Genomic DNA, 22,717 nt, shown 5'->3' on the forward strand with positions numbered 1-22,717 from the left:
TGGTAAACAAAGGGCGCGCAAATCTCCCTACTTTACGGCGAGAGTGCGGCACAGGCACCTGCTGCAGCGCTCCAACTGGCTCTTCAACATGCCAGTCACAGCTAGTCCCGCCCCTCCGTCGTTATCATTGGCTTACGGCTGTGCTCCCTGAGCTATCGCTAACGCTATTGGTCACCGCAGCCGTTTCATGCCAGCTTTGGGGCGGAAAGTTCCCGTCTTATTCATGAGGCGGGTCTACTGCTCGGTTGTAGATTTTCATTGGACTTAAATCTTTCTGAGGCCCGGCTGAAAACCGTCTCCTCGCACCTGGTTGGTCGTCGAGCAGGAAGCCGCGACTCCGCGCCTGAAGCCGCCGCCTTGCCCTCACTGCTCTCCGCCTGTTTTATTCTCAGCGAGAAGTGTGAGTGCAGCTTCTCTGAGAGAGCGCTGCAATGATAAAAGCCGCATATGCGGTAGGCTACACACCTATCAGACAGGAAAATACCCAAGAAACGGCCTCACCCCGGTTCTCCTCGCACCACAGCCTTATCCACGACTCAGAGCGGAACCTCAAGGTGAGACATTTAATAACCTTTTACTCTAATCCAACTCGTAAATCGCCTGTATAAAATCCTGAACGTATCATATTTCAGTTTATCAGGCTAACCTCGCTAGGTTAGTCTAAATATGGAGGCATTACGCTTTAAAATGTAACGTTGCTTGGACCCAGGGCTTTCAGTGTGGTTTGGTCTTTATTCACGCTTTTGGGAGAGAGGCTTACATCAAGATGACCTGAAGTCTGACCGAGGAAAACTCTGGGTTTATAATGGTCATATTAAGAGGGATTTCGAGCCATTTACATACAGAGTGTAGGCCTACTTTGATCTCCATTTAGCCTTATAATAATAACAAAACCAACAAAAAAAAAAACTTACAATAATTCCCAGTGAAAATGGCTTTGGTTTCTTGGCTGCCACATGCATGACTCAATTAAAGGCTGGGGCCCATGTGATTGTCTCATATCTAATGTTGAAGGTGTGGTTGCCTTCGCCAGTTATGTGCCGGAGCGACAGTCCTTAAAAACGCAGGTGATCTGTAATGGGCACGGCGCAGCTGTAACACCGCAGCCGCACTGTTAGTTAATTATCGTATCCAGGTGGTTTCATAATGTCACCTTTCCCCACTGTCCACTGAAGTGCGCAGATGCCACAATATCATCACCGATGCAATGTCTTTGCATGAAAAGCTGAAGAAAAAAAAAAAAAAAAAAGGCGTCTCCACTCCTGCTCCCCCACCCGTTTATCACAGACACCATCACGCATCCACATTAAGTACACACACACACACACACACACACACACACACACACACACACACACACACACACACACACACACACACACACACAGACACCAGTGTACCCCCCACAGTGAGTGGCCGCAGTTAAAACTCAGGGGTGTATGGTCTGTGGGCTGCTGCTCAGTGTGCAGGGTGTTGCTATGGAGGAGAGCAGGCAGGTTTTGGCAACTCCAGCTGCTGCAGGACGAGTTTGATGGTCAGCCCAGGGTGTACTGCGACAACCTGTGAGGTCCCTGTCTTTGTGTGGGCGTGTGAGTGTATAAAGACTTTGCTTTAGGGGGATCATTAGCGTTGATGGCAGCAGCAGCATCATACAGTGCCATTCTGTCAGCATGCAAGCTCTTCTTCTATGATTCCCCTTTTAATGTGATTTAAGAATAAAGGGTGTGTTGGAAGGAGGACCATATGTTCATACAAAAGATAGTTGAGTATGGAAAATGGTTAAAGATGACTGAGATCATTTCACTACATAATGTACCTTTCCACATCTTGTAACGTTGACGCTCATCCTATTAGTTCTGATTTCTCAAAGGATTGTAGGCAAATTCATATTTGAAGGTTGAGGCTGCCTCTGTTCTATATTTATCTTACCAGTTTAAAAACTGCTATAAAAAGACCAAAACTAACAATGAATAATGACTACTATGATTTAAATATTGTCTTTTCAGCCAAAGTCTGATGTATGCTTGTTATCCCTCACACATAGTACTTCACTGTCGTTCAGAAATGTCTTTCAGAAATGTCTGAAAACACACAGATGTGTCATGCATCTTTATTACCATGGACTTGGTACTCACTAATTTGCTGAAAGTTCTCACAAAAAATATGCATAAAATGAACAATTTACTTAAAATATAGTAATGTAGGCTAAAAATATGCGTATTTGTCAATCAAAGAGACAACAAATCAAACACAACTCCGAAGTAAAAGGTTTCAAAGATTTGTGTCTTCAGTAGAAACACATTTCGCTCGGGGCTGAGTGCAGCAGAAAGGCCAGATAAACCAGAAGGAATTGAAAGATGAACAGACAATGCTGGTTCGGGGTCTTTTCATCTGTTGGACAATAAGAAAAATAAAGAACAACACCAGCCTATTAATAAGAGATGCACAGCTGTTTATGCCACTGAGGGATCACATAGTTTCCATACTGAGTGGTTGGGTGGTGGCGGCTCTTTTGTCATCGTGCTGGCTCCACACCCAGAGTCATGTTGGAGTAACAGGTATGGTAAAGGCAGGGTTGGGGACCAGGTCCTGTCATGAACAGACAGAGTAGAAAAAAAAAAACTGAGACAGCAGGAATCAGGCCAGATGACATACCTGCTGAGGCATGGAGACGCCTAATAGTTAACACACACTCACACACACTCACACACACACACAAACCACACAGGCCAACGCAATAGTCTTACCTGTCTGATCAAAGATGACGTTGCTCAAACAAAAGCATGTTTGATCCCATGTCTCTGAAAAAAACACAAGCCAATAAGTCCTTTGGTTTACATTAATAATGAAAGTCTAAGACTGAGTTCTTTTGTTTCTAGAAGTGAAAAGGTCACATTTTAGTATCACTCATCTCTGTTGAATATAGAGATGATTATAAGTAATTATTATTAAACAGATGTGAACTGCATTAAAGCCAATGGTCTCATGTGGGTTTTTATTGGTATTGCTGAAGTTGATAACCTTTTAATAATTAAAAGGTCTATTTTCTCAATTTATTCTTTGTTTTATTTGGCTTGAGTTAATTTCAATCTGTAACAGGGAGGTCTCATCAGAAGTTCTAAGAGGACCCAGAAACATCTCAAAATGTCTTCTTTCATCTGACTTACAATTCAAACTCATTCTGGTCACTATCACAGGCTACAGAGGGGAAAAAAACAGCGAGATACTTAATATTCATTAGTATTGATCAAACAGTACAAGTGTATAATTTTTTTCCAACCTCAGTCAAGCTCCTGAGAGCTAAAGCTGAATCTAAGAGTAAGGAAGCAATGTGCAATAATTATAAATCACTGTAGCCCTCTAACATGTCAAATATTGTACTTTGTTTTTGGGTCATCTTGATGTCAGTGTCAAATACCTCTTCTATGTTTTAAAGGTTTTCTTATCTAAAGCAACTGTCTCGTACTATGTCAAAAACTGCTTGTTTTTTATGTCAATCATCAGACTTCACATTTTGGCCCAAGAACACATTTGTAGAGTTCCTTTGTTACCTAAGACTTCCATTTTTGTTGTTTGTCTATCATATATGTTTACATTTCTTGTATTCCTATAGCAAGAGCAGAAACTAGTGCATGTGAAACAGTGTCAGTGCTGCTTGCCTCAAAGGAAAGTTTTAAGTGTCTCTCCTTCAGCAAGAGAACTTTTCGCACGCAGTCACTCCTGCACATTAATTCTTAGATGTCACAGTAAATCTCAAACATCCTGCTGTAGTACTACAGTCACTCTGACTGGAGATCGTCTTCATGTTATAGAGTAGTAACCACTCTGGAGCCACTGTCACCTCATCTTTCACAGGATACTGGTTCTTACATTTTTGGCTTCACTAGTTCTCAGTGAATCCAGCAGCCTGTAGTCGAAGGACGTTTTATTTCCTTTCAGTTCTCTGTAGTTTCCCCCATGTTATCCATCTCTCCTCTCTGCCATCCTACCCTTATTTCCTCTCCCCCTACCTCCTCCCCCCTCTCACTGTCATGTCAGTTTTACCCAGTCGATTGATGAATCTCACTGTTCCCTCCACCCACAGATCTCCCCGTCAGTCCTCCTCCTTTTTCTTCTCCTTCATTTGCTGTTTCTTTCAATTAGGCCATCCCTGACCCAGTCTTAGCTGCAAGTAGCTTGCATGCTACTTGCGCGCTGCTACTGCTCTTCCTTTTGTGGTGGGGTGGATGCACATGCGTGTGTCTTGACACAGAATCACATCAGTGTCACTGTCAAACACTCCGTCACATCATCCTAAGTGCTCTAGTTTGAAGCCTCGTACAACACACAGGGCCTGAATCTTCATAATCCGGCTTTTTAAAAAATTCCTCTTGTCTTTCCCTCTCTTAGTGCCAGTAGAACCATGACCAAGCCAGTGGGGGGCGGTGCCAATGATGTCACCCGCTTCCTGACATCAGGGGCGGGGCCAGGACCTGGGTCCCCGAACTCCAACGCTGCGTTCTCCGCCGCCAGCCAGGCCGACTGGGCAGCAAAGAGGCTGGTGTGGGTGCCGTCAGAGAAGCATGGCTTCGAGGTGAGCAGGAAATGTCACCAACATGCACCAACATCTGATATGAAACAAAGTTGAAATCTAACCCTAGCTTGGTTTTCACACTCCAGTTCTCATTATCTCTGGTAAATGATTAGCTTAGTGTGCGTGTGCCTTTAACTCAAGGTGTGTCAAACAGGTGAGGCAACGCAGCATAGGGTGTGTGTGTATTTTTTACGTGTGTGTTATGATGTCTGAGAGGTTTAATCCCCATGACAGTACCCAATTCCCATACTTCTGTCTCTCTCTTATTGTATTCTTTAATTTACCTTGTTATGCTGACAAATTAGGACTCAGTGACTTATCATAAGGCTCTTTTAATAATGTTCCTCTGCACCACTTATCCTCTTGTATAACCTATGATTCAGAGGTTTTCATTGGGGCACTCTGTCAGATGTGACATATGAATTCGATGTCCTCTCTCTGAGTCTCCCTCTCTCTGCTGGACTGGTTTCATAGAGCGCTCTATGAATAGAACAATACTCTCCTTCAGCCTCCTAATGGTAAAGAGGCCGTTGTAGAGACACTGACTTCATTTTACACTCATGATTAGAGAATGCCACTTTTGGACACACCGAACATCCATATTTATACTGTATAACACACACAGAAAGACACTCTGCTCTACTCTAGTTTTAGATTTGGAGCGTGTAATTCAATGCGTGACTAATACTCACCCACACAAACATATTTTGTGTGTCGTGCTTGTCAAATATCAGAGAGAATGGAGCCGGGCAGGGTCCTGTGACCTGGTCAGACCCTGAGTTCACCACATCCTGTCCCGCAAGCTCAAGACCAGCAGCGTGACGAGAAGACAGCTCTTCTCCTCCATTTTCTGTCACCAGCTATTCTTGTCTGCTGTCTGATAGAGTGACCGGCCTCACTGAAGCTTACTGACAAAGATTCTGCCAAACGTTGCACAATTATGCTTTCAATACTTTGCTGCTTGTGAAATGTAGGCCATATGGTTAACAGGAGAGTTAAGAGACTAGAGCAGAGTTGTAATGAGTAACAGTAGCAGACACGTGAATCACTAGAGGATGAGGGATACATCACAACTTCACTACAAATTAAAAGAAAACAAAATACAGAGTATTGCCATAATAAATAACATTAAACAATTAAATATGTAAATTAAAGAAAAAAAATCAACAGCAAGTTTTGTACCAAAATGAGAGAATTCATCCAGTTAGATGAGGTTAAAAGTTTGTTCACATCACTCCATGAACTCTAAGTGGAGCTATGATGGCTTGTTCAGCAAACAGATTGACTAACTCTGCTATAATTAGTGTTGCATGCACCAATAAGCATGTGTTACAGAGCTTTAACAGCCCAGTCTCACTGAAAGCACATGTTTGTGCACTACTGAACTATTACAGGTAATTACAATAATGCAACTTCTACAAAGAAGACGATCACTGCCTTAAACCACTGTCTCACTATTTGTTTGAATCGAATTCCATCCAAAAAAAAGAAATGTTTTGTCATTTTAGTATCATAAATATTAACTCTAGAATCTTAACTCAATAAGATGAATTGCTTCAGTGTATTGTATCATATAGGATATCCCCCCCCCTCCCCCCGCCTTAATGTTACAGTGCATCACCTCTCAAAGTTTCAAATCTTGCTCCTTCATCTCCCTCTTTGCTAAACCCCTCTCTTCTTCTTTGACCTCCAGTCGGCCAGTATTCGAGAAGAGCGCGGCGATGAGGTGGAGGTGGAGCTCACAGACAGCCAGCGTCGGATCACTCTCTCCAGAGAAGAGGTGCAGCGGATGAACCCCCCACGTTTCAGTAAAGTGGAGGACATGGCCGACCTTACCTGCCTCAACGAAGCCTCCGTGCTTCACAACCTGAGAGAGAGATACTACTCGGGCCTGATCTACGTGAGTGAAACAAAACAATGAAAGCACGTTCAGCTTATAGTGACCCCCAGTGCTCATAATGACATGCCCACAGGAACAATTTGGTTTGTAATGTTGTGTACTGTATGCATGTGTTAGTAGTTAGCTCATCTAACGTCTACTGTGTAACTGATCCGGGTCGGTAAGAGAGGTGAGGAGTCAGTTTACAAAGTTGCTCATGTGGTGTTGATGGGAGGCTTCTCCAGTTTCTCCTGCAGAAAAAAACACACGAGTAGAACAGAACAGATACAGGGTCGTTATGACGTAAGCCAGAGATAAGTGCTGTAACCAGGAAGCATGCAAGGGCTTTACTTGTGCTAAAGGTAGAATAATGACAGACAATAAAAGGTAGTTGAGCTGTCAATAGTGGGATGAATGAGGGTGGATGAAACCGAGAGGGCAGATTAAGAATAGGACAGAGCGGGGCTGGCATAAATGGTTGGAATAGTTGTGAGAGGCGTATTACCATTCAAGATAAGATAAAGTGGCTTACATATCATTCATGACTTTCCCTACTGTTGGAATGCATTACATCAACACTTGTGTCTCTGTGTGGATGAACACTGTGGAAGATATGGTGACTGGCTGGATTTCTAAATTCAGAATGAGCCAATACATATTTTGTAACATCTTCAGATCTGGAGATGAAGGGGAGGGTTTTTAAAGGTCAGGGGTCTGTTGAGGTTCTTTCAGAACAGACGATTAACAAAGGTTTAATGTGATCATGTGTATGGACAATTTGATGAGTTATGTGTTATATCATGTCAGTGCAACAATGTTTACTTACGCCCTCTTTTATACAGTCAGTCTTGACACTGAAGCACAATTGTTTGTTTGACTAAATTAACTTCATTTATGATTATGATAATGAAAGTTCAGATAAGGTTCCCGTCATCACATTTATTGATGAGGGAGAATGTTGCTGAATAGAGCGATATATTTAATCACTTTAAGAGCACAGCTGCCCTGAGAGTACTTGATATCACTCTTGGCTTACTGCTGTGCTCTCACCTACAGGCATGGTTCATTAAGAATATACTTGCAGTTATGCAGTTATCAAAAAGGAGAAGTCAGACAGTTACAGTCAATCAATACATTTAGGACAAAACACAAGTGACTCGAGTGACTGAGCGTGTGCAAACAGCTCTGACTGTTAAAAACATAACGCTGTCAATAAGAATTGCAAAATAATGGAGAAGTACATCTGTTTGTGGAAAATGACCTCCACTATGAGGTCTGCCTAATGTGTGTAAGTTTAATGTGACTCTCTCTCCCCCTAGACATATTCAGGGCTGTTTTGTGTGGTGGTGAATCCGTACAAGAACCTACCCATCTACACAGAGGCCATCGTGGAGATGTATAGAGGCAAAAAACGCCACGAGATGCCTCCGCACATCTACGCCATATCAGAGGCCGCCTATCGTAGCATGCTACAAGGTAATCCACACTATCTCTGACCCCTCTGACAAACGGTGACGCTGTAGCAACCGCATGCATCTGCTATCAGCTGAGCTGGAACGTTGTCCTGTATCTGCTCTGTGATCTTTTCACACCGAGCCACACTGCGAACGCTATTTGAAGGTGTGGTGTCACACGGTGACGTGAGGCTGTTGTCAAAAGCCTTAAAAGTGAAAATACTTCAGCAGGAAGAGTGTTTCATGCAACAGGTTGTTTTAGGCGTGGCACTCCTTGTAACAAGTAGTTTCAGCAATGTAGTGTATTTGTTGTGGTGATGATAGTAACCACATATTATACTGGTGACCACAATACATGACTGACGTTTTTTATTGGCCCTTTCCCGCATGTGGAGTTCACGAGATGTGTCAGAGAGAATTCCCAGCAATTATTTCAAAAAGCCGTTAAGGCCCGATTGTGCAATGCCTGTGTCTGCCTGGGGTGTCTTCATGAGATAACAGGACAGAACGGGCTGTGTATTTGTCACCCCCCCACCCCCCCCCCATCCTCCACCACCCCCACCCTCCACCCTCCTCAGGGTTTGTTATAGGTGTGTTTCCACAGTGATTTAAACCTGTAGGACCAGTATGAATTCTTCCAGACTGAGCGTGTGGGAACCTTTTTAAAGCCATAATGCAAGTTATGTTGCAAACAATGTCCGACAATTGAAAACCAGTGTTGCAGACTGGGACCAGTTCAGCTGGTGACCTGCTTCTCTGCACGCTTGAAATAACTGACGTGCTCACAAAGGGTTGGTGTGAGTCCGTCTGTAGAAGTATAATATGTAGGACCAATCAAAACATCAAGGTGTAAGCTCTCATTGAGGCTCCCTGAGCACTTAGTATCTGGTTAGTTGAAGGGAGAGGCTTGGTGTACTGTACAGTAACATCACCTGGCCAATGACAGAGCGCTCCCATAAAGCAGCTTTCTGTGTGTTATTTCAAGGATTCATATGTCAACAAGTGTAGCCTTTTAAAAGAGAAATGTGATCCTTGTAGCTGTTCCATGTTGACTTTGCTTTTCTTGTTTCAACCCCATGTTTAACACTGTGCCAGATTGTAAGAAAAAAAGCCTTTCTTAATGACACTTTAAAAAGGTTAAAATGTTGTGGGTGTTTCACACAGAAAGGTCGTATACCTTCTTCACCAACAGTTTTTTTTAAATGCCCCAAAAATACAACTCTCATTTTGGACTTTTTTAAACCCCTGATTCTGTTTTTACAAAATGTGAACCTAAAGGGGAAGAGGATTGTTGTTTATGAGGAAGCATATTGAAACTAAAGAACCTTTCTCTCTCTGCAGAGGGAGAATGTCCACTAGTCATCTTTGAGTGACAAAATAAAAATTGCCAATACACTTTTTGTTGGCAGTAAACTGAGCTCAGGGCTGCCCATCTCAGTAAAAGCCTACTTGAGGGAGAAACTGCAGTCATCTGTCAACAGTCAAACGAATAGACAGATATGTAGCAATGTCTTTCATACATCTGGTGTGAGATGCGCATTCTGTCACTAATTAGTCCACATATTATTTTCTCCCACAGACCGAGAAGATCAGGCGATCCTTTGCACGTGAGTAGCCTTCAGTAGGACTCAAGTGTGTCTGTGTGTGACAGTCATTTGCCTTCAGGAGAAATCCTCATTAATCCTAAAGAGAATGTCTGCCTCTGTTGGAGTATGTGTGCATGCTTTCTCTGTCTTTGTTTGAGTATTTTGGAGCCTTTAGGCACATTTGCATGTGCTTGTAATTTATTAAATGAACCAAATAACCTTTTACTTCATATTTCATTCAGATTTTTTTGTTTTTTGTTGAGTTAATGAACCCTTTTTTTTTTAAAGATGAACAACACTGTATGATAACACTGAAGATAGAAAGAGTTGGTATCAATGTTTCCACTGATGTTTGTCAGAAGCAGTTGTCAAACACACATAAAGAATCAGGTCAGATAATCACTCCTTACCAAAGAAGTTCAGCCTGTTATGTGAATGCATCCTAGTGAGTGTTTGCACTCCTGGTTTATCTACCTACCTGCTTGTCTGAGGGCCGCCCATCACTCTCTCTGTCATCACATCTTCCTGCCAGACTCTTCCTGTCATTGTCGAGAATCATTTAAAATCAAGAGTATTTGGTACGAGGCGTCTGCTTCTTTTAGATCTTTTAAAGGTGCTATTTTTACCCCATTCTCTGTCTTTCTTCTCCAAAAACAACAACACTGACACCGCCTTCATCCTGCACACCTGCTTTCTGTTTAGACCTGTGGCCCTGAACGCCCCGCATGGGGCCTGCGTTTATTGGTGTGATGAATGTGGGTTTGGCCACTTTCCCTGTGTGTTCTCTCTCTTTAAAATGCTCTTTATATACCGTTCATAATTCAGCCCACATGTGTTCAGAGTCAACTGTTTGTTAAAAAAGAGAGAAAGAAAAAGAGTGGTTGATATCAGTGTGTTGTGTGTTTGTGTGTATTTCAGAGGCGAGTCTGGAGCTGGGAAAACAGAGAACACAAAGAAAGTCATCCAGTATTTAGCTCACGTCGCCTCCTCCCATAAAGGGGGCACACCGGGCAGGAACAAGGAGGCTTTACAGGTACGTCACATTACAGACACCAGAGTTAAGAATACAAATAAGAGCATCTGGAAAAAAACTACTTCTACAGAGAAACAGGCCTTAAAGGAACAGGCTGTAACTGTTATCCAGTATTGTTATGTATAGAAGGAAGATGATTATAGAACTCTTCGTTATATTATCTTAATGATCGACAACAATGCTGTGTTAGCTATTACTGTTAGCTATCTGCGTATTGGTCAGTGCAGGTTATCTCTGTTTATTACATGTTGCCATGACTTTTGCCCTTAATGTTCAGACTCATGCAGCAGTTCGTTGACTAAGATAACTGAAATCTGAGCAAAGAAAAAAAACCATGAAAAAAAAAACACTGTTTAGAGGTTTAAACTGTTAACAATTTCTTGGTTTGCAGTCGAACACAGAGACTTCTTATTCTCCTCCTCACATGATGCTGTATGCTGTAAATGTTTTCCTTGATATGTGCTCGAAGCTGTGTTTGAATCCAATCTAGCTGTTTATTCTTGCTTCCAGTCTTTATGACAAGTTAAGCCAATCACCTTCCTCCTTCAGGTCTGCACTTAGCGCACAGAATAGAGACTTGTATCAATCTCCTCTTTTAACTCACGGAAAAAGCCAATGATACTATTTCCCAACATGCTGATCTATTCCTTTAAGTCAATAAAACCCGCCATCTGTGATTTAGTTATTTTAAATGTGCTGCTCTGTGCAATCCATTATTTCTTGTCTCTAACTTCTTCTCAACTTACTGCACCTTAATCACATCATTTTCCTCTTAGTTTATTCTTTATACTGACCAATTGTCTCATAAAAAACAGCATCATGGGTTTTCCTTCTGATACCATTAACTCTTGGCTGCTTTACCTTTTTCCTGTCCTCTTTTTCTACAAACATTACCATCCTTCCTTCCTGCACTATTTCCCCCCTCACTCTCCTCTCTCTGCATTGTCCGCCTTCTCTTTCCGGCATGTTCAGATGGATGGCTCTAGATCCTTAACAAGAGGCAGCACTTTGGGAAACAGGGTGAGTTAACTCTATCCTGCTGCCCTCTCCTTTGCTTTTCTTCCTGCTTAATGAACTCCACTGAGATACAGGCTAACCAATAGAGTAACCGTTGACCTCTAACTGTCAGTACTGATGTGTTTCGTCATAACCTTGTACACTATGTTTGATTTTTGCTTCTTTGAATGTCTTTGTTTGTTGTTATTGTTGTCTTATTTGTGTTTTTTTTCCATTTGTTTGTTTATCTCATCCATATGTTCACCCATTCTCCTTCCTCCAAAAAACTTCATTTTTTCCCTACACTTCGTCAGAGTATGCAATATGTGAGTATTCAAGTATTTAGACGACTTGGGGTTTATTCACTGGGGGCGTACTGTCATTTGTTAGTCGAAGAATGTTTGACAGAGCTGATGAGATTCTCTTGATACGTAAAGAGAATCCAGTCTTCGGTTCGTTGTCCTTTTTTCTTTTGTGACATTAGCCTGAATAATTCTGACTTTCTGGGTCTTCAGCCTCGGGCACATTCTATTTTATTCTGCTCAGTGGGCTCAGGGATGACTTTTCACTGTCCATTGAATTGTAAATGCCACAGGTCTTTAGGTAGAGCCAGCTACAGAGTCATCGCCTGTATGTTGAATGACTGGCTGAGGGAGTGGATGTGGCACCAAGTGAACACACAATCATGTATTTGGCCTCTCTGGGTATTGATTGTATTTAATAAGAAATGCTGATCTTTTGCTTTGTGTGTTTGTGTGTCTGCTTTTGGAGTTGGCAAGCGATGATTCCTGGGCACTTTACAGTCAAACCCCCCTCCTGTAGCTACTGTAGCTCCTCATCACTGCTGCTGCATCATCAGCTGCTGCACTGGCAATGCGACAACTGCAGTCTTTTGCATTGCAGCTAGCTAGAATCAGCCTATATGTAGCTTGTGTAAAGTGTTAACGTCTCCTCCCCCCCCACCACCACCACCACCCTTCTTTCTCTACAACAGTGGTTCTCAACTGACTCATCATAGTTGGTGTCTAGAGATTGCCTTTTAATAATGTGGGAGATTAAATTGTAATAAATTTAAGTGTTGCCATTATTATTGATTGCCTAACCAATGAGGGCCCATTACTCTTATTGACGTTGAGAATCATTTGTTCCTGGGTCTGGGGATGGTGTGCCGATGCTTTTTCAGTCCCTAAAATGCACTGTTTTGTGTCAATGCTTTTCAAACATGAGTCATGCATTGGTTGTTTTACATAACAGATCAGTGGATAGTCTAAAGAGAGCAGGATGAAATGGTGCATTTTAGTAGAAGGTCGCTATGGAAGTGCTTTTGTTAAGTTTCTCACATTTGCAGCGCTGCATAGCTGATCTGACGTCTCTCTGTGTTTCTCAGGGTGAGCTGGAGAGACAGCTGCTGCAGGCCAACCCCATACTGGAGGCCTTCGGCAACGCGAAGACAGTCAAAAACGACAACTCATCCAGATTTGTAAGAGCAGACCTTATATATCATACAGACAATGTTAATCACCACCTGAAAATTCTATCACCGGTAGAATCAGTTGATGATTTAGTCATCTAGAAATGAACTGAAACATGAATCACCTTTTTCTTCTTCTTTAGGGTAAATTCATCCGCATCAATTTTGACGTTGCGGGGTACATTGTCGGTGCCAACATTGAGACCTGTATCCTTTGTCATACCTTCAGTGAATGAGACCTGTATGCACTCCTACTGTCTTAATTTAACTGAGTTTACTGCAACCTTGGACATGAAGATTGTCCATTTATTTGAACCATATATTCGTCTGTTGTGACATAAAAACAAGTCATGCTAATTTGCTTTAAGGTTTTTTTTCTTGTATAAAAGTGGAGAAAAAAAAATGGAATCTTTTAAAGTCTAAATATAATGCTACATATTCTGAAGGGCAAATCACTAGTGGAAGACGTTTTGTCTGGTTATGTCCTTGACAATATAAATCCAGATCTCCTTGAAAAGTCCCGGGCCACCCGGCAGGCCAAAGATGAGAGGACGTTCCACATCTTTTACCAGCTGTTGTGTGGAACATCAGACGAGACGAAAGGTGAGCAAAGGGTCGACCAATCAGAACACAGCACACTCTGTCCTTTTTCAGTGAATGTAGATGTCTAATGTACTTATGCCCTAGGGTAAATTGTTGTGTACTTAGATTAACCTCACTGTTACACCCTTTTTTTTTATCCCCATCCATAGCTGACCTGCTCCTTGGAACTGCTGACCAGTACCGCTTCCTCAGTGGAGGCGCCATCGCGGTTCCTGGTCAGAGCGACTCGGAGAACTTCACTCAGACCATGGACTCCATGGCCATCATGGGCTTCACCCCTGAGGAGTCACTATGTAAGAAAAAAGGAAGAGAGGAGAGAGTAGTTTGCCTTTTGCATATTTGCTTGCTGGACTAATATAAAACTTTTCACTTCGCCTCTTCTGCCTCTCCTCAGCCATGCTGAAGGTGATCTCTGCTGTGCTCCAGTTTGGGAACATTTCCTTCATGAAAGAGAAGAACCAGGACCAGGCCTCCATGCCTGATAACACAGCTGCTCAGAAACTGTGCCACCTGCTGGGCATCAACGTGCTGGAGTTCACCCGGGCCATCCTCACTCCTAGGATCAAAGTGGGTCGGGAGTATGTGCAGAAGGCGCAGACCAAAGAGCAGGTAACATTTTATGTACACTCCTGCAGGTAAACAGACGTGTCTCTATGGACTGTGTCTGACACTGTGCTCTTCTTCACCAGGCTGACTTTGCTGTGGAGGCTTTAGCAAAGGCAACATATGAGCGTCTGTTCAGATGGCTGGTGCACAGGGTCAACAGAGCTCTGGACCGCAGACAGAGACAGGGAGCCTCCTTTATAGGAATCCTTGATATCGCTGGATTTGAGATCTTCCAGGTTTGTTCTTGATCATGTTTTGTCTGTATACAATAGCAAATGTGTTTTTATTCAACAGTAAGGATTATGGTGGACTTTTTCCTGACTGCATCAGTTTTTCAGAAATGCTACAGTGACAAATGTTAGTGATGAATGGTGATGAGGAAGACTGCTTTAGTTTAAACCTTCTTGCAGACATTATAAGCATGTAGGCGATCTGGATTTTAAACAGTGTAACACACAAGTATCTGCATCTTCCTCCATAAGTTATGTCACATGAATTGATGATTTATTGAGTCTTTGTTTTCCTGAATCCCTTCCTCCGCAGCTAAACTCATTCGAGCAGCTGTGTATCAACTACACCAACGAGAAGCTGCAGCAGCTCTTCAACCACACCATGTTCATCCTGGAGCAGGAGGAGTATCAGCGAGAGGGCATCGAATGGAACTTCATCGACTTTGGCCTGGACTTACAGCCGTGCATCGACCTCATCGAGAAACCAGTATGTGCACACGAAGACACTTCTTTGAAATAAGGAGCATGGATTAATCCTTGCCAAAAACATAGATGCTGAGTTTCCAAATTTAGAGTTCTCTATTTGTTTTTGTAACAAAATACAGTCACAAAATACAGCTTGCAGATTCTACCTGATCAGTTCTCTGCACTGACAGATGAAGGAGGGAAGGTGAATTAAAGAAAACTAAAAATCAACACGCAAGCACACACACAGATTCATCTTGCATTGCAGAGTTTCCCTCAAAGTCAAATTTGTTTTTCCCCTCGTCTCTGTTAGACTCACCCGCCTGGTGTTCTGGCCCTGCTGGATGAAGAGTGCTGGTTCCCCCGGGCTACAGACCGCTCTTTTGTAGAGAAGGTCTCCACTGAGCAAGGCAACCATCCAAAATACTTCCGATCAAAGCAGCCGCGCGGGGAGGCTGACTTCTCCATCATTCACTATGCTGGAAAGGTATCCCATCATTTCCTCTTCATCCATGCCTGCCATGTTTCCTTATTAAAGGAATCAAACTGAAAAAAGTCCACTCTGTGCCCTCTGAAATGTCTCTCAGGTGGACTACAAGGCCAATGATTGGCTGGTGAAGAACATGGATCCTCTGAACGACAACGTGGCGTCTCTTCTGCACCAGTCGTCTGATCACTTTGTGTCAGAACTTTGGAAAGAAGGTGAGACTGATTCACTCTTTTTCATCCACTGCCTTGTACATTTTCCCCATAATCTAAGACTTTATGTACAGTATGTCAAAATGAGATTAATGTATTGCTAACAGAAACACTTTCTCTTGTCAAACACAAATGATGAAGTCACCTGGTGCAAAATGTAATAACTTTATTTCTTTCTCTTCCCTTTCTCTACAATATGACTACTCTATCTGCTGTCCTCCATCTTGTCCTCTCCTGTGTCCTCCTTGCTCTTGCTCCAATTTCCCTCTGTTCTTTTCTCTCTCCTCTCTACACTAATGTGGTGCTCCTCTTCCTCTCATGCCCTTCATCTTTCTTCCTCACTTCTCCCCACATCAGATATTCAAACTCTTCCTCGTGTGTACTTCTTTGACTCCTATGCCACAATACAGGCCAATGGCTCCGACAGTAGGTTTCTCTCCTCCTCTCGTTGTCACAGTCCTCTCTCCAACCTCCTCTGCTTGTTTTACGCCTTTCTTTTTCTGTCTCACTAGTTGTTGAGTTGTGTGTGATTTTTGGTTTTTGTCCTGTAGTGTGATGAAGTCGTTGTGCTCTTAGCTCAGTTAATGATTCTTTAGTATTAGAGTATCAGCTTGTAGTGACTGTGCTGTGCTTTTTGATGTGCTTTTTTCTGCTTTTTCACCGTAGTTGTTGTCGACATTCATCAGTATGAGTCTCATTAGCAACACAAACCAAATTCAGGATCACACGAGAGATGTGCTGCACAGTAAGAACGACCATGTGCAGGTCGAAGTGTGATCCTGAATCAGCTCTAGAGATGCAACATGTAACCTTTCGTGCCACATCTTCAATTTAGCCCCCTAAGTATTGGTCTATTATGGTGTTATAAATGTCATTATTTACCCGACTGGGACATTTTTCAAAGAGCATAACACCGAATATAATAGTCCAATGAGGAACCATATAAGGCATCGTTGTCTCATGTTTTTTTTTTCAAATCATAGACAGACAAACCTGTACTTAATCCTGTCTAGACTTGTTCAAGGTTCAGCTAGAAAACCTGTTATCCACCTGCGCTTCACTAAAGCGTGAGTGTGTGTCATAGAGGCTGACATGGGAGAGCAAATATGTGATTTATATTTGCTGTGAAAACCTTATGATTGCATCTCTAATGAGCTCAAAATCCATTGTGTACCATCTAATATCATCATGTCCAAAGCTTGATAGCAGATGTGCAATCAGGTGTGAAATCCTAACACCGCTGCATTAGTGTGGCACTCATGGGAATATAATCAGGCCTCATGAAGTGTCTTTTTTCACTCCACTAAGTTGATGCTTGCTTGTTGAAACTGTGACCACTTTTTTTTTTTTACCTGCAGTGGACAGGATCATTGGTCTGGACCAGGTTTCTACGGGAGAGAACAGCGGCCCGGTCAACTTCGGAGCTTCAGGTCTGAAGACGAAGAAGGGAATGTTCAGGACTGTTGGTCAGCTCTACAAGGAGTCTCTCACCAAGCTGATGGCCACACTGAGGAACACAAACCCCAACTTCCTGCGCTGTATCATCCCCAACCACGAGAAGAGGGTGAGAAGGCGGTAACCATGACGACTTTAGAGCAAAGCAGACAAGACAGCTGGAAAAAAAGGATGACATTCTCAATTATTCTCTTGGTTCTTGTTCTCTCTCTCTCTCTCAGGCCGGTAAGCTTGCCCCCAATCTGGTTTTGGACCAGCTGAGGTGTAATGGGGTTCTGGAGGGGATCCGTATCTGCAGACAAGGCTTCCCTAACCGCATCCCATTTCAGGAGTTTCGGCAGAGGTGTGTGTGTGTGTGCATATTTCTGTGTGTTCACCCACCTTTCATAGCCACCTGTGCAGCCCCTTATGATCCTCTTTCTCTCTGAACACACACCAAATGTTCATCAAGCTCTTTTTCTGGGATCTGCCAATAAGACTTCTTCACACATCTTCAGTCTTCATGTCTCTTCCTCAAACTTACAATAAAAAAAAATGTCTTCCAGATACGAGATCCTGACTCCCAACGCTATCCCTCGCACCTTCATGGATGGCAAACAGGCATCAGAACTCATGGTGAGTAACTTTTCTGGGTCTGTAAAGATACAACAGACTGTGTTATGATTGAAATAGAGGCTTCACAACGTTGCTAACTGGATGCTGTTTCCTCATTCAGATCAAAGCTTTGGAACTGGATCACAACTTGTTCAGGGTGGGTCAGAGTAAAGTCTTCTTCCGAGCTGGAGTCCTGGGTCACCTGGAGGAAGAGAGAGACCTTAAGATCACAGACACCATCATACGCTTCCAGAGTGCAGCCAGAGGCTACCTCGCACGCAAGTAAGAGTTTGAACTTAGACTAAAGATGAACAGAGAGAGAAAGAGATGTTCCATTAGACTTCTTGTCATGTTTATAATGTTTGAACAGCACTCTGTTGTTACTTTTAGATATGTGTTGTACATTAATTGATTGGATTCAACTTGTGCCAGTCCATAAATCTTTAATTTACGTAATGAAACCGAAGCAGTCAAACATTTAACTCGGTGTGGTTTCTCTGTAAGAAGCACTTGTTGAAGAGGGCAGTTTTGTATTTCACTCTTAAGGGAGCATCAATTATTAATCTTCTCTCAGCACCTATCAGTGACTCAGGAATCGCAGAAGCATTGACATAAGTTTGACACAGCTTATTAAAGACTGTAAACAACATCACTGATCAGTGGATTTCAGGTTCATTGTACATTAGGGTCATTCAAAGTAATTAAGACAATGCAAATACAAATATAAAGAAAACAAATATGCATATTCAAACAATGTGTGTCTGTGATGTCTTTAAAATCGACTTTGTCGTTTGTTCTTCTGGGATTTAACTAAATATTTGTGAAAACAGTATCTGTAGTAGTTCTGTCCATTACTGAGCAGTGATGTAAGTGTAGGTTAAAAAGGGAGTGAAGCCAAGTCTTTAGAAAAGGAATCATGAAGTGGTTCATGATTATTATTGATCCTGTGAAATGCCTACAGATTTAATTTTCTGTAGTAGTTAAGAGTAAAATGTGTTTTCAAGTGATGGGAGTGTAAAGAAAAGCTAATGTGTGACATCGTAATGTGTCTGTTTCTGAAAGGACAATCAACCACTTTGAATGAATGCACAGACTTCCTGCACATGTACATGTATACTAGTTGATTTATGATGTTGTTTTTTCTTTCAGAGCCTTCTTAAAGAAGCAGCAGCAGCTGAGCGCAATGAGGGTCATGCAGAGGAACTGTGCTGCTTACCTCAAACTCAGGAACTGGCAGTGGTGGCGTCTGTTTACAAAGGTACAGTGCGCACACAACTACCGAACACACAGATATTAAATATACATAGATACAGTATATGCAAGTTCTCTCTGACAGACTGTTTAAATATATGCTAATATTATCAACGCTTATTACTAGCTGGTGAATGAGAGAAGAAAACAGGTTTTGGTATTAGAACCTGAAATGCTAAATTCTAAAAGGTCCTTCAAAGGTGAAAGAAAGGAAAGTCACACTGATGCAGGAAGTTAAGACACACACAATAACTTGTGACCCTTGTTCTGTTTCATTTAGGTGAAGCCACTGCTGCAAGTGTCCCGGCAAGATGAGGAGATCCAGGCCAGAGAATGTCAGCTCCAGAAGGCCAAAGACAATCTCACCCGAGTGGAACAAGAGTTTTCTGAACTGGACCAGAAACACGCTCAGGTAAAATAAACAAAGAAAACTCCATGAAGTCCTTCACCCCCCCCCCCCCCCTCCCCCTTCTATGAATCAGAGCCTCACTTCTCCCCCCTCCTCCTCCTCCTCCTCTCTATCTTCGTCATGTAGCTGCTGGAGGAGAAGTCGGTGCTGGCTGACCAGCTGCTGGCGGAGGCAGAACTGTTTGCAGAGGCGGAGGAGATGAGGGCCAGGTTAGCAACTCGGAAACAGGAGCTGGAGGAGGTGATGGGCGAGATGGAGAGTCGGCTTGAGGAAGAGGAGGAGAGAACTGCGCAACTCACCAATGAGAAGAAGAAGATGCAGCAGAATATACAGGTCAGGAGATAAAGTCAATACAGTGAGAGACACTAATAATGACTCAGCAGTTTTTCTTCCAGATTTGCTTTAAGTTAAATGAAGGTGTCTTTACCTTAACCTGCAAAATTGTATATTTTCTGACCTCATCAGGACCTAGAGGAGCAGTTAGAGGAGGAGGAAAGTGCACGGCAGCGCCTCCTGCTGGAGAAGGTGACTTTGGAGACCAAAGTAAAGAGTCTAGAAACAGATCTGATGAATACAGTGGAGCAGAGAGACCGACTCAGCAAGGTGGGCATCAAATGAAAGCTTCACTATGTTTATTTACACTTTTGTATTGTAGATATGAGTTGGACGTATTGCTTTGTGTAAAACATGTTTAGTATACATACAGTATGTTTTATAAAAGTCTCAACACTGTGTTGTCGTCTTATTCTGAGCAGGACAAAAAACAGTTTGAGGAGCGTCTGAGTGAAGTTACCGATCAGCTCACTGAGGAAGAGGAGAAAACAAAAAGTCTGAACAAACTCAAGAACAAACAGGAAGCTGTCATCGCTGACCTTGAAGGTAACTAATATTACACTGTGATTGCATTGAAATGAATGATTTAGATTGAAGTGCTGATATTAAGAGGAAACTGTTAGAATTGATTTATCAATATGAACATCTTTGCTGTTCAAATGCTGATCGATCTGTAATCTGACTCCTCCTTTATTGTGTGCAGAGCGTCTGAAGCGTGAGGAACAGGGTCGCCTAGAGCAGGAGAAGATGAGGAGGAGGATGGAGAACGAAACTGTGGAGGCCCAGGAGCAGCTATCAGATCTGGGCATGATGTCCTCTGAGCTAAGGGGCAGTCTGTCTCAGAAAGAGAAAGAGATCACCAGCCTGCAGGGCCGGTGAGGGACACAAGGCAAAATAGAAACAGACATTGAAACACATCTAAAAGCTCGTAATGGAATTCTCACCCCTTTGCTTTTACTCTTTCCATGTTTTTGTCAGGTTGGAGGAAGAGGGAGCGCGACGTGCAGAAGCTCAGAGGTCACTGAGGGAGGCCATGTCCCAGGTGTCTGAGCTGAAGGAGGAGGTGGAGAATGAACGAGGGATGAGGGAAAGGGCAGAGAAACAGAGGCGGGACCTCGGGGAGGAGCTGGAGGCTTTGAGGACTGAGCTGGAGGACACTCTGGACACCACGGCTGCCCAGCAGGAGCTGAGGTTAGCGTCGCTAAAGCAAAAAATCAACAGTTCTGGAAATTGATTATAGAATATTTTTAACAACCCTTTAACCTCCTTCCTCATCTTTCCACATAGGTCTCGCCGTGAGTCTGAGTTAAATGATCTCCAGCGGCGTGTTGAAGATGAAACTCGTCACCACGAGGCCCAGCTATCAGAACTCAGAGTCAAACACAGCGCTGCCATAGACGGCCTGCAGGAACAGCTAGACAACAGCAAGAGGGTAAGAGGAACGCACAGTCATAAACACTTTCATCGTGTTAAAAGGCACAGTCACTCATCCATGTTGTCTTTCAGGCACGTCAGTCGTTGGAGAAGGCCAAGGTATTGCTGGAGGAAGAGAGGCAGAATTTGACCTCCGAGCTCAAGAGCCTCCAAGGGGGTCGCACAGAGAGCGAGAGAGGCCGCAAGAGGGCTGAGAGTCAGCTGCAGGAGCTCAGCGCCCGATTGACTCAGGCCGACAGAGAGAAGGAGGAGAAAGAGGAGCGGGTGCACAAGCTACAGGTGCAGATGGACACAAACGCACAGATCCTAGACCTTGATTTTTATGTTTTGATGTTAATTTATCTACTTCAAAAAGTTTGTGTCTTTGTTCCTTCAAAATATCACCAAACTGGTTCTGGTTAAGTTAATCATTTAACTGGTTAACTTTGTCATTTCCAGTGTGAGATTGAATCCATCTCCAGCAGTTTGTCCTCCTATGACACCAAATCACTTCGCCTCTCTAAAGAGGTCAGCAGCCTGGAGAGCCAGCTGAACGACGCAAAGGTAACAAAATGCAACACCCAAGCACACTTTAAGATCTACAGTTAAGAAAATCATCATCAAAAGTCATTTCTGAAGCATTCTGAAGAAAATGAATATCTGATTAAAATACAAGGTTTTCCTCCAGCCTTCACTCGTATACACCCACATAGCACAGACGACGACGGGGCTTTTGTTGACACTCTTATGTTTTCTTGTCCCTCAGGAACAGCTGCAGGATGAAACTCGTCAAAAGATGGCTCTGGGCTCTCGGGTACGAGCGCTGGAGGAGGAGAAGAACGGTCTGATGGAGAGACTCGAGGAGGAGGAGGAGAGGAATAAAGAGTTGACCCGGCAGATTCAGACTCACACACAACAGGTAAATCAAAGGCACACAAAGGCTTTCATTTATCTCTCCAAGTTCTTACTTTGAAAAAGATGTCAATAAATACATTAATTGTTCTCCAGATCATGGTTCAGCAGTAAAATGTTAAAATGACGCACCACACACAATTCAAAATATGTAACTAAGTTTAAAAAAAGCAGATGCAGGTAAATATCTCATTTCAGTTTTCATATACCCAAAGAGAGATAATTGAAAAAACATGTTTGACGCTTTTGAACCCCTCAGCTTGCAGAGCTCCGTAAGCAGTCAGAGGAGGTGAACACCGCGGTGGAATCCGGAGAGGAGACGCGCAGGAAACTCCAGCGAGAGCTAGACGGCACCATGGCGAGGGAGAAGCAGAAGGAGGAGGAGAAGGAGAGAGTGGAGAGACAGAGGGAGCGACTGAGGGAGGAGATAGAGGACATGACGCTTGCACTGCAGAGAGAGAGGCAGAACTGTATGGCCCTGGAGAAGAGGCAGAAGAAGTTTGACCAGGTCAGAACTTCATTATTTATCTTTTCTGTAAAGGTTGAAAAAAATGCTTGAAATGTCTTTCCTTTATTTTGAACTTTTCCTCCACTCCCTCAGTGTCTGGCGGAGGAGAAGGCAGTGAGCGCTCGGCTGTCAGAGGAGAAGGACAGAGCAGAGGCCGACAGCCGAGAGAAGGACACAAGATATTTGTCCCTTTCCCGAGCCCTTCAGGTAAACTCAATGAGAGCAGACAAATTAGAGTGTTGGTGTA

At 43.1% G+C, this 22,717-nt stretch overlaps 1 protein-coding gene and 1 long non-coding RNA gene across 5 annotated transcripts in view; one reads left to right on the forward strand and one right to left on the reverse strand.

Moving 5' to 3' along the window:
* The first annotated feature begins 398 nt into the window (after positions 1 to 398).
* myh14 (myosin, heavy chain 14, non-muscle) overlaps positions 399 to 22,717 on the forward strand; it is a 30,177-nt gene continuing 7,858 nt past the window's right edge. For 2 of the 4 annotated variants that reach the window (XM_065957677.1, XM_065957678.1), the window contains exons 1-34: positions 399 to 554; positions 4,390 to 4,573; positions 6,267 to 6,473; positions 7,772 to 7,928; positions 9,486 to 9,513; positions 10,411 to 10,525; positions 11,498 to 11,545; positions 12,909 to 13,001; positions 13,136 to 13,199; positions 13,497 to 13,595; positions 13,745 to 13,888; positions 13,990 to 14,204; positions 14,285 to 14,437; positions 14,745 to 14,918; positions 15,210 to 15,383; positions 15,484 to 15,598; positions 15,953 to 16,021; positions 16,954 to 17,159; positions 17,272 to 17,393; positions 17,596 to 17,665; positions 17,766 to 17,926; positions 18,794 to 18,902; positions 19,176 to 19,307; positions 19,431 to 19,637; positions 19,770 to 19,907; positions 20,060 to 20,183; positions 20,341 to 20,512; positions 20,616 to 20,828; positions 20,925 to 21,069; positions 21,144 to 21,350; positions 21,510 to 21,614; positions 21,817 to 21,969; positions 22,222 to 22,470; positions 22,564 to 22,677. In XM_065957677.1, coding sequence (XP_065813749.1) covers positions 4,403 to 4,573; positions 6,267 to 6,473; positions 7,772 to 7,928; positions 9,486 to 9,513; positions 10,411 to 10,525; positions 11,498 to 11,545; positions 12,909 to 13,001; positions 13,136 to 13,199; positions 13,497 to 13,595; positions 13,745 to 13,888; positions 13,990 to 14,204; positions 14,285 to 14,437; positions 14,745 to 14,918; positions 15,210 to 15,383; positions 15,484 to 15,598; positions 15,953 to 16,021; positions 16,954 to 17,159; positions 17,272 to 17,393; positions 17,596 to 17,665; positions 17,766 to 17,926; positions 18,794 to 18,902; positions 19,176 to 19,307; positions 19,431 to 19,637; positions 19,770 to 19,907; positions 20,060 to 20,183; positions 20,341 to 20,512; positions 20,616 to 20,828; positions 20,925 to 21,069; positions 21,144 to 21,350; positions 21,510 to 21,614; positions 21,817 to 21,969; positions 22,222 to 22,470; positions 22,564 to 22,677 — 4,653 coding nt within the window. In that variant the 5' untranslated portion in view covers positions 399 to 554; positions 4,390 to 4,402. Of the gene's footprint in view, positions 555 to 4,389; positions 4,574 to 6,266; positions 6,474 to 7,771; positions 7,929 to 9,485; positions 9,514 to 10,410; positions 10,526 to 11,497; positions 11,546 to 11,835; positions 11,848 to 12,908; positions 13,002 to 13,135; positions 13,200 to 13,496; positions 13,596 to 13,744; positions 13,889 to 13,989; positions 14,205 to 14,284; positions 14,438 to 14,744; positions 14,919 to 15,209; positions 15,384 to 15,483; positions 15,599 to 15,952; positions 16,022 to 16,953; positions 17,160 to 17,271; positions 17,394 to 17,595; positions 17,666 to 17,765; positions 17,927 to 18,793; positions 18,903 to 19,175; positions 19,308 to 19,430; positions 19,638 to 19,769; positions 19,908 to 20,059; positions 20,184 to 20,340; positions 20,513 to 20,615; positions 20,829 to 20,924; positions 21,070 to 21,143; positions 21,351 to 21,509; positions 21,615 to 21,816; positions 21,970 to 22,221; positions 22,471 to 22,563; positions 22,678 to 22,717 lie in introns of all 4 variants that reach the window. The other 2 variants (XM_065957679.1, XM_065957680.1) reach the window with 2 other exon arrangements.
* On the reverse strand, positions 2,083 to 6,229 carry LOC136179776 (uncharacterized). Its single transcript, XR_010666743.1, has 3 exons — positions 5,266 to 6,229; positions 2,748 to 2,801; positions 2,083 to 2,589 (listed from the first exon to the last, which is right to left on the reverse strand). It is a non-coding gene; the product is annotated as an uncharacterized lncRNA (long non-coding RNA).

The sequence above is a fragment of the Labrus bergylta genome, chromosome 8 (genome assembly GCF_963930695.1).
Source record: "Labrus bergylta chromosome 8, fLabBer1.1, whole genome shotgun sequence".
NCBI classification, from domain to species: Eukaryota; Metazoa; Chordata; class Actinopteri; order Labriformes; family Labridae; genus Labrus; species Labrus bergylta.